The 23,859-nt window shown below is 49.2% G+C and overlaps 1 protein-coding gene across 1 annotated transcript in view; it reads left to right on the forward strand.

Moving 5' to 3' along the window:
- The window catches only part of Map3k4 (mitogen-activated protein kinase kinase kinase 4), a 66,300-nt gene extending 44,287 nt beyond the window's left edge, over positions 1-22,013 (forward strand). Inside the window, 16 exon segments of the mRNA XM_028866659.2 lie at positions 1,518-1,679; positions 2,182-2,315; positions 3,009-3,087; positions 3,736-3,802; positions 7,268-7,364; positions 8,085-8,243; positions 11,219-11,319; positions 11,781-11,861; positions 13,108-13,299; positions 14,243-14,313; positions 15,235-15,351; positions 16,198-16,357; positions 16,535-16,657; positions 17,057-17,163; positions 20,035-20,214; positions 21,491-22,013. Of these exon segments, the coding sequence (XP_028722492.2) occupies positions 1,518-1,679; positions 2,182-2,315; positions 3,009-3,087; positions 3,736-3,802; positions 7,268-7,364; positions 8,085-8,243; positions 11,219-11,319; positions 11,781-11,861; positions 13,108-13,299; positions 14,243-14,313; positions 15,235-15,351; positions 16,198-16,357; positions 16,535-16,657; positions 17,057-17,163; positions 20,035-20,214; positions 21,491-21,511 (1,851 nt within the window). The 3' untranslated portion in view covers positions 21,512-22,013.
- The last annotated feature ends 1,846 nt before the right edge of the window (positions 22,014-23,859 follow it).

The following is a 23,859-nucleotide window of genomic DNA, read 5'->3' on the forward strand; positions in this document are numbered from 1 at the left end:
TCTGAAACAGTTGTCTAAGAAGAGAATCTTCTAGATATTCACGTATTTGGGGAAGGGTTTTAGGAAAACTGGCAACATTGAAGTTCCAAAAGATGCCTTTACAAAATTTCTGAAAACACAGCTAATAAATAATTCATGGAGAAAAAGAAAACAAACAAACAAACAAACAAACAAAAACTACTTACTGAGTTGGTTATGAAGATTGCCTTTTTTTTTTTTTTTTTTTACGAACTGGACAGAAATTGCAATGGATTGAAGTAGTGGTTTGTTAGACTGAATAATTTCTTTTGCTTTTTTTTAAATCTATATTGTTTTTATTTATGTGTCTGTTTGTGTAACTGTATGCTATGTATGTGAACATATACTGGGGGAAGCGAGAAAGGAGCTTTGGAGCCCCTGAAACTCAAGTTAGAGGCTGTTGTAAGCCCCTTCTTTTGCTTCTGAAAAAAAAAATTGCTCAAACTTACTGCTGAAATATTATTTGTACAAATATTCTTTGAATTAAAAGCAATTAGCATGAAAAAAAAAGACTGGGTTTCTCAGCCTTTGCCAACTTGACACTGGGGCCAGTGATTTTTTTGTTCTGTGGAGTGGTAGTGGGGTATCTCCTGTTGTATGGAGTGGTATGGGGGTGTCTTGTGTGTTGTGGGATATCTGGCAGCATCCACCAGGTGGCAGTAGACCTTAGCTCCTTGTCCAGTTTTGATGCTCTCTCGTGGTTAATGCACAAAAGTGCCAGTGACTCCATTGCCTGTTCAAAGACCAGAATGCAGTTAGGTACAACCATTTACGTGGGTTGTTCTCACTTGTAGCATGAATCTTAAAAGTTCTTGTTAATAAAATCAAACCCGAGGCGAGTTATTGGGGTCCATGCTGGTAGATCAGAGAGACAGGACAAGCCACAGCTATCTCACCTCGCCGAATCCTCAGCTGGTCTTGTCTCCTCAGACTGGAGGCCTCTGAGTCCTCATCCGGAATGGGTCTCAGCTGAATTACTGCTCAAAAGCCTGAATGCTTAACCAGCCACATGCTTACCAGCCAAATGCTCTAGTTTCTGGTCCTCACGCCTTATATATCTTTCTTCTTTCTACACCACTCCTGGATTAAGGCTGGCTTTCTGGATTAAAGCGTGTGTCACCATGCTTGGCTATTTCCAATGTGGCCTTGAACTCATAGATCCAGAGGGATTTCTATCTCTGGAATGCTAGGATTAAAGGTGTGAGTGCCACCATTTTCTAGCCTTTGTATCTAGTGGCTGTCTGTTCTCTGACCCCAGATAAATTTATTAGAGTACACAATATTTTGGGGAACACAATACCACCACACTCACTGGGTGTTCTGTCAGCTGTTAAAGATCGCCAAGAATACCTCAGACAAATAATGGTGAAGGTAGGAGGATTTCTCGGTCGCATTTTTGATGAAGTCCCTCAGTGGTCTGTGTGGTGAGCATGGTGTCTTCCTGTGGGCGGTGCTGGGTTTGCTTCTCCGTGGACTGATCGTGGTTTGGGACCCCTCAGAATGATGCGCTTGAGCTCTGCAACCGAGTGAGCGATGCCATTGACCGGGTGGACCACATGTTCACGCTGGAGTTGGATGCTGAGGTGGAGGAGTCGGAGTCTGTCACGCTGCAGCAGTACTACCGAGAAGCCATGATCCAGGGGTACAACTTTGGGTTCGAGGTAGGCACCGAACACGAGGGGGCGCTGCACAGTCCAGAAACTGGTTTTGTGGACTACAAGAGGCGTTGTGGACTCTCTGTGACAAGTCTGACTTTATTATAATCACTGCCTTGTCAGGAATGCCACCTCACAATGCTGTGAAGTGTCCAAAATGTCAGTTTCCTTCTAAACGGTCAGATATCGTCAGGTTTTCTTTTCTATTCACAGCTATCTACTCTAATATATCTATAATATATCTACTAAAATATCTACTGTATTTTAAAACTTTCTCTAAGACATATTTAATATCCTAAAAATATATTCTTAATGTAAATATGAATAAAGCATTTACCAAACTATATTTTGTGACTATATTCTGTAGTTCTATGGGTTATTCAAAGTATATAATTAGATTTTGCTATTCATTTTTAGAAAAGATATTTTAGGCAGATACAGCATTATTGTGTGTAGGTGTTGCTAGAATGGTTTTGTTAATCTTGATATACATGAAATCTTTTAACAGTATCATAAAGAAGTTGTTCGTTTGATGTCTGGAGAGTTCAGACAGAAGATAGGAGATAAATATATAAGCTTTGCCCAGAAATGGATGAATTACGTCCTGACGAAATGTGAGAGCGGTCGAGGCACGAGGCCCAGGTAACAGCGAGAAGCACACTCATTCTCACGGGAGGCACGAGGGGCTGGTAATATTTCTTCTGTGCACCATGTGAAATTCATAAGCAGATGATATAACAAGAGCATTCTTTCTAACTCAGTTGCAGTCAGTACTTTTTATATGGCAGTGTGTGTATATGAAGCTTATAATTCATCATAGAGGAAAGAAAATCTTTAATGAGTCCTAAACAGTGTGCCTCCTGGAAGGGATCTGCAGGGAAGTGTGGAAGCGTCCCTGTCTGTAACGCTCTACAGTTGTTCCACTAGCATAAAGTGGTCATGAAAGCATGTGAGTGAAACCTGGCCAGGCAGCCTGTAATCCATCTGCGCAGACAGGGACCCTTGGAAACCACTTCCAGGTCAGAACAGTGCACACGGTCTGCATGTGAAATGCAGAGTTAGAATCTGGTGTTACCAGCTCACCAGTGATTCGGTGTGCCTGCTGGCCCAAGTGCCTTCATGTTCCTTTTGGCGTGAGAATGGACTTTAAAAAGCCATCCTGCCTGTCAGTGTAAGCTTGCTCTGTCCAGGTGGTAATCTCCATCCCCTGCCCCGGAATACCAAGCATTTTGTCCTATGGTAAATTTCCAGTTACTTTTATACTAATTTTAGTGTTGTGTAGTCTGCAGCGTTTCCCCAGCCGTTATGTGATTGTTGAATATTTTCACGTGACAGGTGGGCCACTCAAGGATTTGATTTCCTACAAGCCATTGAGCCTGCCTTTATTTCAGCTTTACCGGAAGATGACTTCCTGGTAGGACATACTTTAAATACTTTTTCTGTAAAGAAGAACCAAGTCGGTCCCTTTCTTCTGGGTGGTGTGTTTTCTGTGGAGTCCTGGTTCCTCATTATACTTCCTGTCACTGCCATAAGGATGCTGAGCCGTTAAAGCCCCCTTTAAAATGTGCCAGGGTTTCCAGTGTTCATCAGTTAATACAGCCGTGTGTGGCTGCCTGTCTGGTGGATCCTCTACCCTCACACTTCTGAAATAGATGCTAGTGTCTAGATGTTATGAACAGGCTTGACTGGCCCGTCTGTGCCCGTCTGTGGAGTGCAGCATCAATGCCGTACGTAGGCTGCTGATGTTGTGATCAGTTGCACCGGATGGGGACGTTGCACAGGCGTGAACCCCTCCCATTGCCCTCTGGTCGTGGAGACCCTTGATCTTTGCTTATGGATGTCGTTGTTTCACCGGGGGTAGTCTGCACAGTTGCTTTTATTTATGAGAACGGAAAGTATAAAATAGTATGTAAATGGTGTTTAACTTGCAGACACTTGACACTTGTATCTTTTGTCTTTTAAACGAACCGAAAGTACTTAAGGTCAAGTAGACCGAGCCTCGATGCTGCTTACAGGATTAAGACTTTCTTTTTTCTCCTTCCAATTTTTCTTTGGTTTCTAGAGTTTGCAAGCCTTGATGAATGAGTGCATTGGCCACGTCATAGGAAAGCCACACAGCCCCGTCACAGGTTCGTACCTTGTGAGAACAGCAAATTGTCTTAGGATTGATGTAATTTATAATAATAAAAGATGTATTTTAAAAATTCTCAGAAGGTGACAGAGGTTTATACAGGAACTCCACAGTCATCATCCTAAACCCTACAGGAAGATTAAAATGCAGCCATACATTTGGACGGTTTTTGTTTGTCTGGTGTTAATGCTGCAGCCTGTTCTCCTTGTTAAAATCTTTGTGTATAGGACAAATGGGGAGGGGTTCCTCTCATCCTCCCTTATCTCATGAAGGAGGGGTGTTGTTTTTTTCTATGCTTTCCCACTTACTTGGGTAAATTTTGATTTGGCTTCATCTTTTTTTTTTTTCCAAGACAGGGTTCTCTAGTCCTGAAACTCACTTTGTAGACCAGGCTGGCCTCAAATTTAGAGAGATCCACCTGCCTCTGCCTCCAGAGCGCCTGGGGTAAAGGTGTGAGCCACTACCGCCCCACTGGTTTCAGTTTTTAAAAATGAAGTTCTTAGCTGGCCAGTGCTGGCATACACCTTTAATCCCAGCACTTGAGAGACAGAGGCAGAGTTCAAGGCCAGCCTGGTCTGCAGAGTCAGTTCCAGAGCAGGCTGGGCTACACAGAGAAAAACCCTGTCTTGAGGGGAGAAAGAAAAAAAAACGACGAGGAGGAAGAAATTTGTTCAGAATGATTACTATTTTTGATATAGACTGAATAAAACAAAGTCATAATCATTCCATAAGCACTCAAAATAGAAACTTTAAATTATATAAAATTGTTAAGAAATGGTAAATTTGCCAAACGTCAGCTATGCTGGTTAAAAGATACTTGCCAGCCACGGAAAAACTTAGTATATGAACAGGCCTTAATCACTGCTTTTGTTTTAGAATATAAAATTCAGTAGGTTTATCAAACACCCTTTCTTCCCGAGGCTCTCATGAAAGTGACAGTTACTATTGTAAAACTACTCGTGTTCATTTATAGAGAAGAGCACGTCTTTGCAGAGAACTGTATTCTCCTCGTACTCTTGACTGGGTCAAGTAACATCAGTGGAATTCAATTTCTACATCAGTAACCTGGTCAAATCACTTTTTAAAAATATTTTATTACCTAAGGCATACATTTCTTTTTAAATTATTATTACATATTCATTTATTATTAATTTATTTATTTATTTATTGTGTATGTGTACATGCCTGAGCACACACATATGCATGTAAGTCAGAGTGCATGTGCAGAGGTCAGAGGGCAACTTGGAGGAGTTGGTCTGCTCTTCTCTTGTGCCTGTCTTGGGAATCTAACTCAGGCATCAAGCACCCTTACCCACTGAACCATCTTGGTGGCTCAGGCAGAAATTTCTTTGTAGAAAAATTATAACATAGAAAGATGTAGAAGGTGGACATTTCTGGAAATTTTCCGTGTAAAAAGTTACAGACTATAAAAGCTGTCAACACCCTATGCAGTGATAGCCGCCAGGGACATCTGGAGCAGGCCTCTGACTTGCCTGCTCCTTCCTCCAGACTGCTGTGGACAGTTAAGTTCCTTCTGAGATGTTGTCCTTTGTCCCCTCAACCACCAGGGGGCGTGCTGGGGGGCACTGAATCAGGAGCAGATTCCTTGGCAGGGAGGGCCTGGAGCTGCTCGTTTAAACCATTGAGGTTCTTCTTGTGTTGCCGGAAATGGGCTGCCAGCTGGACTCGGACAGTTAGAATAATGTTTTATGAACTCTGGGGTCCCCTTTTGGTTTTGTGTTCTTTTTTTTTTTTTTTTTCATCAGAAATTAATGTAGGTAACAACAAATGAGCTGCATTCCTTGGTTAAGATTCTTCATTTCTTTATCCACGTTAAGCGTGCGACCAGTGGTAGCAGCCTGGCATGTGACCTTCTTCTGGATGTGCTTGAAACCCTCGCACACAGAGCGGGTTGACTGTGTGTGGCTGGGTCCCTTTGGATGTGATAGAACTCCTCCATGTCAGTGGTGCAGATCCAGCTCTAGCCCTCACTGTGGCCTCCCTGGCCGGACGGACCTGCCTCTTTCCGCCACTTTTTATGGGGCTTTTGCTTAGCCGTGAAGCCGCTTCGCACCTTTGTGGGGAATCCCTGTAGCCATGTTTGAGCAGTTCCCCGGTCTGCTGGCTTAGGACATCAGCTCCATCAGTTGTTTTTGCTGCTTTCCTGTGTTGTTGCTGCGTTTCTTCCATTTGGCATTGTGAAGCCTGAGCTGATGGACAGACACGGATGGCCCGGCTCCTATGGCGGGAGCTCAATCTCTATTTGCAGGGGGGCTGCAGAGCTCACCTGGTGGGTCTCACTGAGTGTGTCTAAGAAGAAACAAATCCAACCCTGATGTGAGGGTTTCCATTTAGCGTGAACTCTATGCGGACTAAAGCTGCGAACACATGAAGAGAAAGTGTGCCATAGCCTGAGGAACGTAGGAACTTGAGGAACGTAGGGACTTGAGGAACGTAGGGACTTGAGGAACGTAGGGACTTGAGGAACGTAGGGACTTGAGGAACGTAGGGACTTGAGGAACGTAGGACTGAGGAACGTAGGGACTTGAGGAACGTAGGGACTTGAGGAACGTAGGGACTTGAGGAACGTAGGGACTTGAGGAACGTAGGGACTTGAGGAATGTAGGGCTCTTGAAAGCAGCTGTTGGAGACACGTTAGAGGAGACAGAATGGTGGCTTGTCAATCACTGCCTCTGCCTGGTTCCTGGCGAGGTAAAACCGTGTCCATTTTTTCCTACCTGTAGTAGGAAAATCACTGGTTTTACATTTTCCTTTTGAGTTTCATCTGACTTCAGGACTGGGACGTAGAATACATTCCTAGCCTGTACCGGGCCTGGGCTTCAGTCCCCAACACCAGGAAGTTTGTCAGTAACAATGACATCTAATTTTAAATGTCATGCAGTTTTTCGATTTTAGTTTTATCTTAAATTGTATCTGCATTAGTCTCGCATTAGCCCATTTAGAAGGAGAAGTCGTCTCCTCTAAGGGAGAAGCCAGGGAAATTGCGCCCATCCCTGGCCTGGGTTGGTGTTAAGTAATGGAGTGTTAATGTGTGTGTTGAGTCGCAGAGATCTCCACCCAGAACCTTCACAGACGTCTGCATGCAAAATCATCACGTGTGGGTGGCAGAAAGAGTGCCTTGTTATTGGCGAGCTGCCAAATATGCCTCAGTGGTTCGCTGCGTCCAGATGGAGGCAGTCATTTGTTCAGCAGATGTTACGTAATGTTCACACTGAGGTTAACAGAAGCATGGTTTTGCTGGAGAAACAGTTGAGAGTGTAATATAACTTTGCTAACTTTTATGAAGGGACGTATATGGTAATAGTTTTATTTTTTCACCCTGCGAGTGAATTGGTCTTGGTCTCTGGCCAAGCTGATTGCCACTCCATTTACACTAAGTGGCCCAGCTTGGCGGTGTTCCGGTGTCCACTTTAACAAGGTCCCTCTCTTGCCTTGCCGGCAGCTATCCATCGGAACAGCCCTCGTCCTGTGAAGGTGCCCCGATGCCACAGTGACCCTCCCAACCCACACCTCATCATCCCAACCCCAGAGGGTTTCAGGTATGTGGCGCTCCTGCATCACGGACTTGTCTGCTCTGCATGCTCCTGCTCTGGATCAGCTGGGTGCTTGCTCTGGGGTGCGGGGTTTTCCTTCTAACCTGCCAGACGCTTCCTAGAGCACTTCTCATGTTGTCTTGAGGACCCACCGCAGCGCCTTAGTTGCCAAAGAAAGACAGCCGGAGTCTTTCGAGATGACTTAGCCCTCGGCTTCCTTATAACCCCAGCTTCAGGGTGCTCTCTGGCTTTGGAGTGGTTCCTTTTCTGTCTTGGAACAGTGACCTTAGGAAAACAGATTTAAGCATGCAAAGCACAGGGCACATGTGAGGGCAGTGCTCAGTGTCTCCTTAGGAGTGGAGAGCGCTGGAGTGAACACTCCACCGTTGACATGCGTGAGTGACAGTTGTGAGTGGAGTGGACAGTGCGGAAGCACACCCACGTTCACGGGGATGCTCTTCTCTGCACCCGTGCTAGTGAAAGTCCTCCTCCTCCTCCTCTCACTTCACCCCCTTGGGCCAGCCGATTTCATGTGGTGAGGTTCTCTAGGTATGACCCTTGATGCTCGTTTCTTTTTTTTTTTCTTTCCCCCTCACACAGACCAGAGCTCTCAAGTAGCGATGTGCACTTTGTTTTTAAAGACTCTTTTCACTCCTACCCATGTATTATGTGCCCCCCTCCCCCCCTTTCCTGCCTGTGTTCCTGAAGCCTCTCTTCTCGTCTTAGCACTCGGAGCGTGCCTTCCGACGCTCGGAACCACGGCAACTCTGTGGCTGCTGCTGTTGCTGCCGCCGCCGCTGCCGCCACCACCGCCCCTGGCCGCCCTGGCCCAGGTGGTGGTGACTCTGCGCCGGCCAAACCCGCCAACACTGCCCCTGAAACCAGGTAGTCCCACTACACCGGCCACGTGTCTCCCGCCCCGTGCCCCCCCCCCCCGCGCGCCCCTTTCAGGTTCTTAGCGTTGAGTCGCAGAGTGGCAGCTGTGGGGTGGTGCTCCTCGGGGTCCCCTCTGGGTGGTCACGGCCCCCAGGCCCCCTGGAAGCAGAAGTAAGCCCTTTTCCTGAGGGTGACACGCCTCCTCTGGAGCCAGCACTAGACAGAGTGACCCCTCGCTCTGCCGGGCTTCGCCCTGGTGCACACCAGAGGACTCGAAGCTGGGCCGAGCAGTCCTTCCTGGGTAGGAGCAAAGCGGTTCTGCCTCCATTTCACCCAGTGTCCGAGCAGAAGGGACACTCGCTGCCAGCATTCTTCCTGTAAGGAAGTGGGTGTCCTGGAGTAGTGGTCCTGGGGAGATAGATGTAACCAAAACTGGAGGCATGCTGGACGGTGCCATGTGTAGTGCCTAGGATGAAGCAGTATGGAAGCAGGAAGACAAGGCTTTGTGGCTCAAAAGACTAAACGATGTTATACTGACCTTAACACCACCAGTCTAAAAGTCCTACAAATATTTCTAGTGTTGCTACTCATTAAAATAATTAATATTCCTAATTTTTAGTCATAAATGTCTAGAGCCTTAAAAGTTAAATATTTTCCAACTTAATCCATTAACAATAAAATAAGTATTAAAGGCAACTCCCTTTACTGCTGGTTTTTAATTTTGGAGGATTTCACGGCATGTATCTTCACATTGCTTCCATCTCACCGCAGGAGCTACCTAGACTTTGTTGCAGTGATGTGTGCAGAATTAAGGGGAGCGGGGGACCGTTAACTGCCTCGGAGCCCAGCTCCCCGGCTGTTGAGTCTGCATCCCACATGCTCCCCCGGAGCCGGAGCCGCCTCCAGAAGGCTGCCGAGCTGCCGTTGGACACCCGGTGTGCCACAGCCAGCTTTCCCCTGCACCCACCTTCTTTCTGTAGCGTTCATTGTGCAGGTCAGGGTCTTAATTCAGATCCACTTGACCACTGGTGGCTTTAGTAGCAGCATAGTTTTGAAGTTTTTATTTTTTAATGCGAAGTCACAAAGTTTGCTTTGAGATAATATGTCTGTGAACATCGATAGAACAACAAAGTCCCACAGAGGCAGGTGGGAGCCCAAGCCCGCCCTGGTCCCTTTTGTGGCAATCCTGGGAGCGTCCCAAGTGGCCTGCCAGGTCGGCACACTCCTGCTCAGTGTATACTTGAGGACCCAAGTCGTAAGCCAGCACGGACCTGAAAATGGCAGCCCCAGAAACACGTACATCAGCCCATAGTGTCCAGGGACATTTTCATTTTATTTTGTGGGCCTTGGGAGTAGCTATTCTAGGCTGCAATTCTGTCGTTGTTTATTTGAAAACAAAATGTTTCTCAATGCTAGCCTCGCCCGAGCCAGCTTCCAGTGATGCTTAAGAACTGGCTGTTCATTTTCGCCAGTGCTCCAGGCTGGTTGTCACCCCACAAACTCGGCAAACTTTGTCGTGCCTCCCTCCCCCCTGCCCCCTACCTCCCTACTTCCCACTCACAAACACACCACCTCTTCCAGGACACTTCTTGCTGTTTACCTTCGCAAAGATCTCTGAAAGTCAGGGAATTGACTCATTTCACCTTCAGGGAAGCAAGGAGGCAGAGACACCAGGTGACCCCCATGGCCTCCCAGATACGGCCCCGCTTAGGAGTGGACTGTGTGGCCTCCCTTTTGTCAGTGGCCTGGCCCTCAGGTGCCACGAGAGCTGATCCAGGAGCCACCGGCAGCAGCGATGCTGCCCACATCAGATGTACACAGGCCGGCCCACGCTGAGGCCGTGGCCAGTGACCATGCTGCCCACATCAGATGTACACAGACCAGCTGCCCACATCAGATGTACACAGACCAGCTGCCCACATCAGATGTACACAGACCAGCTGCCCACATCAGATGTACACAGACCAGCTGCCCACATCAGATGTACACAGGCCGGCCCACGCTGAGTCCGTGGCCAGTGACCATGCTGCCCACATCAGGTGTACACAGGCCAGCCCACGCTGAGGCCGTGGCCAGTGACCATGCTGCCCACATCAGGTGTACACAGGCCGGCCCATGCTGAGGCCGTGGCCAGTGACCATGCTGCCCACATCAGGTGTACACAGGCTGGCCCACGCTGAGGCCGTGGCCAGTGACCATGCTGCCTGGGCCTGCTCAGAGGCACCGCACTTCTGGACACTTGCGCATGCCCAGCAGCAACTTCTTAAGCTGCAGATCCCATTTTCATGTGGTCTTGGGTTCCGTGGACTCCAGTTTAACACTTCCTGATTTAACGAGAGCCTTACCCTGTGAGCTCATTGTTCTGTGAACATCTCACCTGGTTGTAGGAAAGCAGCTGACTAACCTCTCTAACACGTTGATCTCTTGCTCTCCAGCTGCTTGCCACTGCTTGAGAAATCATTGGCGCTCCTTTCTTAACTGCTAGACATTTGCAATCTTTTCAACCATGTAATGATTTTGGTGCTCTTGGTATAGTCAATTGAAATATGATTTGTTGGCAACCTTAACTGTCACTGGATTTGGTTACTACCCCTCTCCATGCTAGGCTTAAACTTTCCATGCACTGCTATTTAAATAGACGAGCTTTATCCGTGTGTCCGTTATTAATGTAGAATGAACACGTTTTGGGGCCGGAACCCTACAGGCAGTCAGTCCCTGGGGAGACCCCGTCTCAGTGGCTGCTCTGTTTGTTTGGGGGATAGATTTCGTGGGGCTGGCCTGTGTGTTGTCCTCTGCCCACTAGATGCCAGTTACACCCTCCCAGTCAGCAGTCACGAGTGTCTACGGACACCGCCATGGTCCCCCAGGCAGTGCTGTCCTGTTGGGCGTCGGGATTCTAGAAGAATCTCCTAGACGTTTGCATTTTACGCCCCACTGACTTGCCAGCTCAGTTGTTGTTGTTGTTTGTGTCAATGTTGGAACAGGGGCTCCAGCGTCCCTGAGAACGACCGCTTGGTGTCCATAGCCGCGGAGCTTCAGTTCCGGTCTCTGAGTCGGCACTCCAGCCCCACGGAAGAGCGGGACGGTGAGTGTCCTTGAACAGGACGTGTGGGGGACCAGCGAGCCTCAGGAGAGGCTTAGCCTGCCCACCTTGGCCTTTCAGTACCGCTTTGCACATTGTAAGTCCTCTTCATTGTGTTTTCCAAACGACATCCCTCTTGATGGTTTCATTCTCCAGTACTCTTCCTCGCTTTAGAGACACTCAGATGTTATGTGTTTGCTGTAGTACGGTGGCAGTCCCCCAAAACTGCCTCTCAGACGGGGTCCCCAGAACGGTGTCTTCATGTGATCTGTTGTCTGTTGCTTATGGAAGGTTCAAAACGCGGCAACAGTTTCTTCATGAAGTGCCGTTTTCTAGAAGCGAGTGGAGACGTCAGACTCACTAGGAATGAGTCAGCAGTAGGAGCAGATTGGCAGTGACTGCTTCCATTCAGCAGAGTGTAGTTTCTTCATAAATCTTACTTTGTATGCACACTTCTCCTACAGAGCCAGCTTATCCCCGAAGTGACCTGAGTGGGTCAACACGGAGAAGCTGGGAACTTCGCACACTCATCAGCCAGACCAAAGGTATGAGAGAAGAGCCGCTGTTGATGGACGCTGTTCAGGCTCTGAGTCGTTAGGTCTCCCCTGTTAACACCTGTGACCTCCCTGGTCCCTCTGACCTCACTGGTCCCTCTGACCTCGCTAGTCGCTGCCGTGGCCTTTCTGGACAGCTTCTGTTTTTCACAGTGAATTCCAAGAGCCTTGGGCATGCTCGTCCTTTCCGCAGCACAGTCCTGGATGTTGTGTTTGTGAGTGTAAGCATCGTCTTCAGGCTGAGAACCTGGGGAAGGAGCGGTGGCTGGTGGGCGTTACCGTGGGGAAATTGTTCTGCCCGCTGCATTAGGGGAGAAATGGGGGCCTTGGTTAGAGTTCCAGGACAGTGACTGGGGCGTGCGCGTGTGTGCGCGCGCGTGTGTGCGCGCGCGCGGAGGTGTTAGATGAACTGGGGTTTCAGAGTCGGGCGGCGGCAAGAAACGGCTTTGGGTCAAACGCTGTCAGGCCCTGTGCAGATTCCTGTGTGCTGAGGGAGAGACCCAGGACCTGAGCCCAGAAACTGGGAACAGTCTCTGCCTCAGCCCACCCACAACGGTGGTGCCCCTGGACACAGTGGTGGCCGGGACTCCGCCCTGCGTTTGAAAACAAGTACTCGGTGGTCAGGTAAAATGGAGAACTGCTAGGACTATGGCATTCTCTGAGAAGCTGCAATTCCCAGTGACATACCAAAGTCCAAGTCTCTGGAGAGAGGCTCGTTGGTGTTTAAGAAATCTTTCCACAGTGGGATCTAATTGTTGTGAAAAATGTCCAGGCGAACCTGGTGTGTAGCATATTTGGGTAAAAGAAACAATTAGATTTCCAGGTTTTGTTTTGTTTTTTTAATGTAGTAGAAAGGAAGAGAACAAAATAAACTAATTAAAACATAAATTTTTGGGAATGCCACTTTTCAAATTAACCTTACAGCCATCCAGATCTTCAAAGATCCCTTTGTCTGCTGGACAGAGCTGAAGCTCTCGATCACTATTAAGCCACAGCTGTAGCCCACTGATAGTTGGAAAATCTTGAGTGTTATCAGCTCTGGTGTCCATCAGCAGAGGATATGACAGAAAATGTGCGTACACACATAGCGTGGAATACCATGCACTGGCTAAGAAGGAAATGGTGTCATGTGAGGAAAATGGATGGCGTTGGAGATCATGTGTGCTGTTTTCTTTGTGTCCGCTTGGAAACCAGCTTTCCCACATCCTGGGACTGATGAGTTCACGTCTCTCCGCAGACTCCACCTCTAAGCAGGGGCCCATAGAAGCGATCCAGAAGTCAGTCCGGCTGTTTGAAGAGAGGCGGTATCGAGAAATGAGGAGAAAGAATATCATTGGTCAAGTTTGCGATACCCCGAAGTCCTATGACAACGTCATGCACGTCGGCTTGAGGAAGGTGACGTTCAAGTGGCAGAGAGGAAACAAAATCGGTGAGGAGGCCGAGGGCTGCCCCGCGGGAAGCAGCTCTCCTCCCAGTGTTTTGTAGATCACTCTTTGTGATGTTTCGTTTCTAAATTGTGTTTAGCGAGCAATAGAAAATGAACATTGAAAAAGACTGGTTCAGTAAATTGACTAGTTTTGCTCAATAATTCTGTAAGTTTCCATTTGAGAATTACTGAAATTTTGCCCTCTTGCTTGTCTGTGTTCTTTTATTCTCACCAGAGTATTTGAAAAGAGACTAGAAATAAATCAGGACAGGGCAGTCCCTTTTTTTTATCCCCCTAAAATATTGCCCTGTCAATTGATTTCTAGGTGGAATTAACTCAGACTCTTGAGCCACTTAAATGCATTTATCTTTCAAACTTTAAGTCTGAGAGGCAAACACAGTCGTAAGAATTTGGGGGAGCCCAGGAAACTAAATGTGTACTGTCGAGGACCAAACAGTCAAATAATTTATAAAACATCTTCACTGTAGCTCTCGATCTCCTTCAGTAATTGGTCCCGTGGTTTAGTGTCCCAGAGCAGTGTGGGAAGATCGCCCTCACACTTGAGGCCCTGTGGCAGCGTGGCCAGAAGGTCTAGACATGCTCCTGGCCACTCCTTTCTGCCCCAGTCCCAGCCCAGGCCTCTTGAGGGGAACAAAGGCTCAGAAGGGTCTGGAAGAGCGGGCCGCTTACTTACCTTCATAGCTGTCCTGTGGTTCCCCAGAGCTCGTCTCTGTCACAGTGACATCTTCAGGTAGGCCGTGTGCGGTGACATGCTTGCCCAGGACTTTGGTGCCAGGGAACACTGAGACTGCCGTGGTCTTAGGTGGTGAACTAGAGTGAGCATAACAGTAGCTCTGTCCATGCGTCCGAAGTTAGAGCTTGCTGTAGGCTGCACTGACAACTGCCTGCAGTGACTGGAAGACTGCTCTGTTGGTGTTGTTGGCAGGAGAGGGACAGTACGGGAAAGTGTACACCTGCATCAGCGTCGACACAGGGGAGCTGATGGCCATGAAGGAGGTGAGTCCTGCTTCCCTGGGCCTTTGGGTCAGAGAAATCTGGGTGATTCAGGTTTAGGAAAGTCACTGCGTTTATGGCCCCTGTGCATACAGCTGGCCCCAGGACTCTTGAGTCGTGAGTTCCTTGGCCTGGGTCCTGAGTTTTAGCATTTGACATTTGGGACCAGGTGGCAGCCACCCTGAGATAACATTAGTGGAAGATTGACAGCTCTAGGAAGGACTTCCAGAGAGTGGGGTCTTGAGTAATTGAAGTGCAAAGCGGGTAGGCTTGCCCTGTGGAGGTGGCTCAGGAACCTTGAGGAAGCTTGGGGATGGAGCCGCCTCTAGCGCCCGGTGGGTGCTTGTGAGGAAAAGACTTAAGAATCGAGGATGGGCAAGAGCGGGGGAAGCTGAGGAATGACCACTAGAGGGCTACAGACTGGGAACTAGGGGTGACCGGGTGGGGTGGGGGCGGGGTGGGGGGCGTTGGTGACGGCCGAGCTGCAGAGCCGACGTCAGTCACCTCCAGACTTCGGTGGTTTGTTCCTTGCTCCAAATTGACCAAATACATCATCATCCCCTTGTGTTTTGACGTTTATAAATTTAATTGCTATCATCATTTACATATAGTTATGGTTTATAAACTGTACTGAGTATGCAGATAATGTGAAGTGATTGAATCACACACGTTCATCACTTGGCTCTTTGCAACCTTGAAGACAGGTGCTGCCTGGTCTTCTTGTGGAGTCTGGGGAGTCTGGTCGGATCCCTGTGTGTAGTCGGGGCTCCCAGGCTAATCAAAGCCAGCAGATAATCAAAAGACCAAGTCACAGACATGCTGGCCCTGGTCCTGGAGGCTAGGAACTGACATGTCGGGAGACGGCTTCCCACCCTCGGTGGGAGTATCACGGAGTATCCATAGCGATCAGTTTTCTTTCTCCAGATTCGATTTCAGCCGAATGACCATAAAACTATCAAGGAAACCGCGGACGAACTGAAGATATTTGAAGGCATCAAGCACCCCAACCTCGTTCGGTACTTCGGCGTGGAGCTTCACAGAGTAAGCGGCTGCAGTCACACTGTGTGGGGAGTCAGTGGGCCGCAGTCACACTGTGTGGGGAGTCAGCGGGCCGCAGTCACACTGTGTGGGGAGTCAGCGGGCCGCAGTCACACTGTGTGGGGAGTCAGCGGGCCGAGTCACTGTGTGGGAGTCAGCGGGCCGCAGTCAGTCACACTGTGTGGGGAGTCAGGGGCCGCAGTCACACTGTGTGGGGAGTCAGCAGGCCGCAGCACAGCTCTTCTCACTGCAGAGCATGGTGACTCTGCCTGATGGTCAGGAAACCTCCATGGCTGCGTCACTTCTGCCTTCTCTCTGAATCCCAGGAAGTGCCTCTTCCTGAAATTAAGTTGCAGACTGTGTCATTAGCCCGATGTCGTGAGCACTTACAGCCGCTGTGCTAATTGTCACAGCTATTAGACACTCACTCTTCTCTCTGTTTAGTAAGCCTGCATGGGGTAGGAACAACCTGAGACCTAAGATGAGACAGAGGAGGACAGCTTGCAGCGTGCTGGTGAGGAGCCAGAGCTGCCGGGGGCCGATCATCGTACGTTTTCAGTAATGGGTTTGTGATTGACAGGGATGTTTCAGTACTTGATGATACCTGTAGGCATGGCTGTTGCTCCCTGTCGAAGGTTGCAGCAGATAGTCTCAGGATGAACAATCCCAGACAAGAGGCAGGCCGCCCTCGGCAGGGGGGTCAGGCACAGCTGCGCCACTCCCTCAGCACTCAAGGTGGAGTCCACACCCCACCAGGAGGAACACGGACTCCTCAGAGTAGGCCCTGGGGTTCCCAGTGCTCATGAAAGGAAATTCAAAGGGTTAAGTCTTGTTCTGCCCCCTCCCCAGGAAGAGATGTACATCTTCATGGAGTACTGTGACGAGGGCACCTTAGAGGAAGTGTCGAGGCTCGGGCTCCAGGAGCATGTCATCAGGCTGTATTCCAAGCAGATCACAGTCGCCATCAACGTCCTCCACGAGCATGGCATCGTTCACCGAGACATCAAAGGTACACCTCACCATAAATCTTCCTGTGGTTGCACATGGTAAATAAACTTTCAAAACTTCCTGTTATTTGGTTAGTTTGTGAATGAAGTTTTTTAGGTGTTTGCATAATCGTGGAAACATCGTGAGGTACCCACATTGTGTTTCAGAGCCTGCTCAGCAACTGACTGTTTCTCTTTAGGTGCCAATATCTTCCTTACGTCATCCGGACTCATCAAACTGGGAGATTTTGGATGCTCAGTAAAGCTTAAAAACAACACGCAGACCATGCCTGGAGAGGTGAACAGCACCTTGGGGACAGCAGGTAAGGACCAGCCCAGCTGGCCGCTGAGCTCTGACTTGAGGAAGGTCTCTTTCCCTCTCGGGACCCCTGGTGGTTTACACTGGGGACTGGAACTGTGCTGGTTTAAGTAACCACAGCTGCATGGTAACCACTTGCTGGTATTGATTGGTTTTGGTGTCAGGTTCAGTTTCCTGTTTTCAGTGAGAATACAATGTATTGGAAATGTTGACATTCAGAGTTGCTTTTGAAAAGAGAACTTTGTCCTAGATGTCAATCAAGTTGACTTGGGAGTGCATGGTTTCAGCATTGGCTGCCTGTAACTGGGGGAAGGACATTGCTGAGGATTAATGGACTGCTTGGTGCTGTTAATACGTACTGCTGTGCGGTTAACCCTTGCTATCTCCGTGTTTGACTGTAAAGCTTACATGGCACCTGAAGTTATTACCCGGGCAAAAGGAGAAGGCCATGGACGTGCAGCAGATATCTGGAGTCTGGGGTGTGTTGTCATAGAGATGGTGACTGGCAAGGTAAGTATGCTGTGCACGTGGAGGAAGACACCTTGTAGGTGGGAGCACAAAACTGAGGTTTTTATCATTAGTGTTGTGGATACCTTCCTCCTCCAGCTCGTTAGAGATTAATGAGGCCAATCAAAAGCACAGTGAGGCTCAGGGAAATGACAGACTGAGAAACGCCTGTCTGTAAAGCACACGTCATAGAGAGCTCTTAGGGAACATATAAGTTTCAGCTTTGAAGTAAAGCATAAACCCGCGCATCGATAGCCGCCTGATATTTGACAACGGTGCCGACAAACGGAGAGGAGACAGTCCGAGTGACTGATGACCACGTGTGATAACCACTGCTTTATTCACAGTGTCAACAAACGGAATCAGCTTAGGTGGCCCCTAACCGATGAGGAGGGTAATGAAAATGTGAAATATTATTATTCAGCCAGGGAGAGAAAGGAAATCATGCAGTTTGCAGGAAAATGGGTGGAACCAGAAAATACTGAGGCAGCCTGGGCTCAGAACGATACATATCACCCGTTCTGTCTCATGCAAATCCTAGCTTCTCATTTTAATGTCTACGTATTAATGTGGGAGTGGCTGGATATAGGTGCCAGGAAACTAGAGAGGGTCCTGTGAGGATGCAGGTGAGACCTGAAGGATAAGCAGTAGAGAAGGCAGGAAACAAATCTAATAGGAGAGTGAAAAGGAAATGCTGGGCTGGGGGTGAGAGAGGGAGACAAGGAGTATGCAGTTGCAAAAGGACACGTGACGTCCAAAGCTTGCTTATACACCAAACCTGCGCGTGAATGCTAACGGCAGCTTTGCTCAGTACCCAAACCTGGAACAGCTCAGGTGCCTGCAGTAGATACGGCTCAGCAAAGGACACTTCCCCAGTGGTCTGCCGGCCAAACGTCTCACATCCGTGCAGGTGACTATTGCAGAGAGAAACAGCTCTGGTCCTCGGAAAGACGGAGGGGTAAGTGGCGAGAGGTGCCACAGGACAAAGGCTGCTCACTGTGTGAGCTCCTCACAACACGGAGAGGCAGACTATAGGACAGTAAAAAGGCTCCGTGATTGCAGGCTTGCTGTACACACCTCTGTAGTCACAGCACTTGGGAGGATGAGGTAGATGGGTCATGAGCTTGAGGCCAGCCTGGGCTACATGGCAAGACCCTATTTCAGAACAGAGCAAAGTTCATGGTTGCAAGAGTAGGAAGCAAAGGATAATAAAGAGAGGAAAGGATTCTTGGGCTGGTGAAACTCTTCCTTGGTGCATCAGTGGCTTTCTCACGGTGGTGACAAAGACCTTCAACATTCAGCTTAGGGGAGACATCATACCCACAGTCAGGAAGGAGGGGGCAGGAAGTGGAACCAGGCTATAAAACCTGGAGACCAGCCCCCACCCCACTCGCATCCCACCCCACTCTCATCCCACCCCACTCGCATCCCACCCCCTGTGACCTACTTCCTCCATGAATGCTCCACCTACTAAAGATTCCACAGTCTTCCAAAACAGCGCCACTTGCTGGGGGCCAAGCGTTCAAACATGGTTGCCCATGGGGGCAGTTCACATTCAAACCACTGCAGGTAATGGCTTCTCATCACTCTTTAAACCCACAGAATGTACGAGACAGAATGTAAACCCTAATGGTAGATGCTCATTAGCAACTGTGTAGGCATTGATTCACCAGATGTAAAAAATTATGGGGAGACAGAGGCAAGTTGGGGTATGTGGGGTCCTACCACTCTATGGTCAGGTTTCCTATTACCTTAAACTGCACTAAGAAAGCAAGCCTGATTGTTATAAAGAAACCCATGATCATCTCCATTATCACCAGAACAGTACATTCAAAAGTGAAATTAATTTTTTTAGCATGTGAATAACATAAGATTTATGATATTCACTCTGAGAGAGGTGCGAGAAAACAGACATACGCTTCAGACAAAATTCAAAACGGAAGAATACTCTGGAGAACTACTTTTGTACTGATGAAACTTAAATGTACTTCACCCTGAAACCAAGGGAATTTTGCTTCTGATGAAGACCCTGCCGACAAGTAGCTGCACAAATGTGAGATACATTTGATAGTAATCACACAGACGTGTGCGTAGCATGTGGCTGCTGTCTGGGGTTGTCTATGCAGCCCAAGACCTGAAGCCTGAATCTTAGGAGACAGTGTCTCCTTCCCAGCCTCCCTTGCAGCTGCTGAGGAGTGGGCAGTGGGAACTTGGTGAGGGCGAACGCTGCCTCTTCTCTCAGCATCAGAGTGGAAGGATGGTGGTGACGGCTGTCAAGTCAGGTGGCCTGAAGAGTACAGTTCAGCAAGAACTGAAGACTGACATGTAAATTAGGGTGCACATCGACCTAGTTCAGTCCTCGGAATCTCCTTTTTCCTATAGTCACAATTCAATAAGGTTTGCGATGATGGAATTTTCATAATTCAACAAAGTGGTCAAGAACCATCTTTGCGTTGTGTGGTGGCAGCCGCCTCTAGGCTACACTAAACTAATGGCATGTCCCGGTGCAGCAGGCAGAGTGCAGCTGGCCGCCTGTGTTTAACACACAGTCTCACTGGAGCACAGGCATGCATACCTGGTGTGTGTGTTTTTTTTTTTTTTTTCTTGTTTTCATTATGGGCAGGGTGATACCTGGTGTGTGTGTGTGTGTGTGTGTGTGTGTGTGTGTGTGTGTACTAGCTCTCAACTGTAGCTGGCCTCCTGTGTCCAGTCTCACTGGAGCAGGGCCACACTTGTTCATGTGTGTTGACCGACTCTCTGACAGTTACCCTGTGGCGTCACAGCTGCAGTCGTGATGCACCTGAGGAAGGACTGAGAGCATCTGCCACTGTGAACATCTGTCATGCTGAGCCTGGTTCTTTCCTTTCTTTACAGCGGCCTTGGCATGAGTATGAACACAACTTTCAGATTATGTACAAAGTGGGAATGGGACACAAACCACCGATCCCTGAAAGGTTAAGCCCTGAAGGAAAGGACTTCCTCTCGCACTGCCTGGAAAGTGACCCAAAGATGAGATGGACAGCCAGCCAGCTTCTCGACCACGCTTTTGTCAAGGTTTGGCCGATTGCTGAAGTTACCCTCTTCAGGGTTAAACACTTCAGTTCAGTTTTGCATCTGGCACAAGAAATCTGGAAACCTAAACATAAAATACTTATATCTAAAATAGACAAGAAGTAAATGTCCTAAAGTGGACAGGAACTAAGTGTCTTAATGTATCAGAGATTTGATTTCAGCTAGTCAATGTTCACTGAGGCCCTTGTACACGATCCGTTGGGACATTGGAAGCACACTTGAGATGGTTGGGTGAATTTTAAAGAGATGAGCACAGTTCTTGCCCTTGAGATGTGTGGTCAGCCTGGACCTGGCATTGTGTTAAGAGCCGTGATGAAGGTGTATGTGACTTGTAGGGGACTGAAGATTTGGAACTGGAAACCTGGAGTCTCTGAGAGGGTGTGGCTAGGCAGGAAGGGCAGACAAGGTGTCAGGCATGGAGAGGCTGGTGGGGGTAGAGCCACTGAGGAGCTCCGTGTGAGTGAGGTAGGAGGGGGGCCCAGGGTGTGGGAAGTGGTGGGAGATGAGGCAGGCTGGGAAAGATGCAGGAGCAGCACAGAGGGATCAGTTAACCAGCAGAATGTGGCTCATGGCCCCTCAGCCAGGCTTCTTCAAGGACGCCACACTGCGGGGCTGAGGATTGGCCAGCAGAGTGTGGCTCTCGGCCATATTGAGGAGTTGGAATGGCCCTAAGGAGCAGGTTAGAGGTGTCTAGGGTGGCCCCACCCTCCGGCTTGTTGAGTCATGAAGATTGCCTCTACCACGGTAGAGCCAAAGGGCAGCAGGTTGAGGGGAAGTCTGGGCATTGACGGCCTCTTTGGGAAGGTCAATTCCAAGTTTGTTTGGAACACTCGCTTGGGCTTTCGGTGGGTGTTTGCTCGCTTGGGGCTGGCGGTCAAGGGATTGCCACAGTAAGTGGACTGTAGCGGAGGATGGGAAATGTGTTGCTGGAGACGTGTCAGGAGTGTGGGGATGGTGATGAGAAGAACATGCCCCTGGGTGGGGCCTGGGCTTCCGCACGTGGACTGGTAACGAAGGAACAGGGGTTCTCAGCTGTAAACGAGATGAATGGTCTTGCCCTGGGATTATACATTTGAGGAGGGAAGCCTGAGAGCAGACCTGCCATCTGTCTGTTTCCCGGGCTTCCTCACATGTCGCGGCTGGTGCCAGGGGACTACTAGGCCTCGCCTGTGGGCCGGAGCCGAGCATGGCACACGGGCACACACGTGAACGTGCTTGCACCAGCAGAGGCTCAGCTTCCTCTCTTGCTTCCTCACAGGTTTGCACCGACGAAGAGTGACGCTCACCAGCCCGTGGCCTGGTAGTGTGCGGACAGAGTCCCCCGGTCACGACTGTATGTAATATTTACATGAAGACTGCCGAGCGAGTGAGCGAGCGCAGCCTCCTTAGCCTCCGAGAGAGACCGAAGCCCGCCCAGCTGACCGCCGCCTCACTGCTGCTGCTCCCGTCCGTCGTCCGGGACACAGGACCCTCGAGGGACAGTGCCGAGGAGGCTAACGAAGCTGCGTGTCAAGTGCCATTACTACTGTACACGGACCGTCGCCCCCGTCCCTCACGGGACCGAGAACCACGACATCGGTGTCGTGTCTTGGAGCTTCTGGGGTTCACGAGAACATGTGGTGTTGTCAGGTGTCCAGGACCTCGTTTGAATCTCCCGTTTGTTGAGTGCTCTGACTGTGAAACCTCCTTGTCGACAAGCTGCAGCTTTGGTATTCAAAGGCTCGTGAGTGAGACTGAAGAAAAGGCTCTTTTTCAATAAATGGTTTATTTTAGGAAAGCTACGTCAGCGTCTCTTACTGGCTCGAAGTTAAGAGCTAGCGGGATGGGGGGGGGTATGTCACTCGCCTCTGTGTTCCTCAGGCAAGCTTACCCAGCGGGACACCAAGCCAGGTGTGTCCCGCCTGCAGCGTGTGAGCCTGTGCATCTCAGGGGCCCTGAGCGTGGCTCCGCGTTTGCAGATGGCGGCGTATCACCGTGTTTAAGACTGGACGCACCGTGTTTAAGATTGCCAGCTTGCCGACAAGCGAAGGGATGCTGATGATGACGGTGGCCCTGCTCAGTTCTTAGAACAGTCAGCAATCCGTAGCAGGGGCTTGGATCTTGTCCCGTGCTGGAGCCCGGGTGTTGCTGGGTGTGTAGAAGCTGGGGCAGGGGACAGTGGGGCAGGGGCAGCTTCCCCAAGTCTCTTTAGATCCCAGACTTCCTCCCTGCACATAGCAGCCAACCCCAGCTGGGTTCCCAAGGGTTTCTGGTCTCTTCCGCCAAGAGATGAATGCCCAGAGAAAGCCGAGGAGGATATACAGGTGTTAGGATTTGAAAGTATTCTTGTGTAGTCTTTTAAGTTATAATTTATATTATGTAAAGGGTTCACGCCAGGCCTTTGTATCATTGTTGCAGAGCTGTAGACCTGTTTCACAGTCTAGTTCTAGAACCTTCCCATGTCCCTCCTGTCTGTGTGCAGGTATTAAGCTACTTCTTGCCTGGAATTTGCCCACCGTGGGCATTCTGTCTAATTAAGATCTTACAGCGTGGTGGTCTCTGTGCCCTCTCACCTGGTGTTTTCCCAAGGTTGTCAGGACGGAGCATGTGCCAGCACGTCTTTGTTTTCAGTGCAAGGCCCTGTCCCACTGTACGCACATACGTACGTACATATATCCGTACGTGCCGCCTGCTTTCTTTATCAGCGCGTGTGTGGATGGGCAGTGGACTGCACCTCTGTTGGGATGTTTGCTTGAACACACAGGTATTTGTGTGGACGTGCGTGTCTCAGGAGACGGGAGTGCTGGACTGTGTGGTCAGTCTGCGTTCATTTTCAGCAACTTCTGAGCTTTTCCAAAGGGACTGCATCACCTCATTGCCTCCAGCCGCTGTGAGGCTTCTGGTCGCTGTCCCCTCCCTACTGACCTCCCTGCTGACATACTCTTCGGCAGTGGCCTTGCCAGTGATGGTGAAGCGGGCTTCCCTATGGTGTTGGTGTGTGTTCCTCTAGTGATGGTGAGAGTTTTCATCCCAGTGCCTGTTGGCCATTCGTGAAACTCTCGTCTCTCTCGAGATATGTAGATAGAGCCACTTACTGTTTTTGTTTTTTTTTTTTGATATGTGATAGACTTACTGTTTGTGTGTGTATGTGCTGGCATCTGTGTGTCTGTCTGTCTGTCTGTCGCAGCACACGTGTGGACAACATGTGTGGACAACAGGACAGATTGCTGAAGTCAGTCAGTACTCTCCTCCCACCGTATGGGTCCCGGGGCACTGTCCTCAGGTCCTAAGACTTGGTGGCAGGCCCCTTTGCCCACGGAGCCATCTTGCTGGCTCCACTCATGCCTCCTCCTTAGGGAAATGCCTATTCGGATATTTTGCCAGTTTTAGAATTAGCTTCTTTGCCATCTTGCTGAGTTGTAAGTGTTTAGTTTTTTTTAACATGCTCTTGAGTAAACCTCCTTTACCTAATCTGTGGTGTGAAGGTGTCTTTTCCCCTGTCTGTGGTTTATCTTGTCTTTTATTTTCTTTGTAGTGTCCATGAGAACCAAAAAGTTTATTTTTTTAGAAGTCCATTCACTGTCTTGTTCTTTATTGCTTGTGCCCACTGCCTGGCCCACCAGTTCATTTTAGCTCTTGAATTAGGCC

The sequence above is a fragment of the Peromyscus leucopus genome, chromosome 8a (genome assembly GCF_004664715.2).
Source record: "Peromyscus leucopus breed LL Stock chromosome 8a, UCI_PerLeu_2.1, whole genome shotgun sequence".
In the NCBI taxonomy this organism is placed as follows: Eukaryota; Metazoa; Chordata; class Mammalia; order Rodentia; family Cricetidae; genus Peromyscus; species Peromyscus leucopus.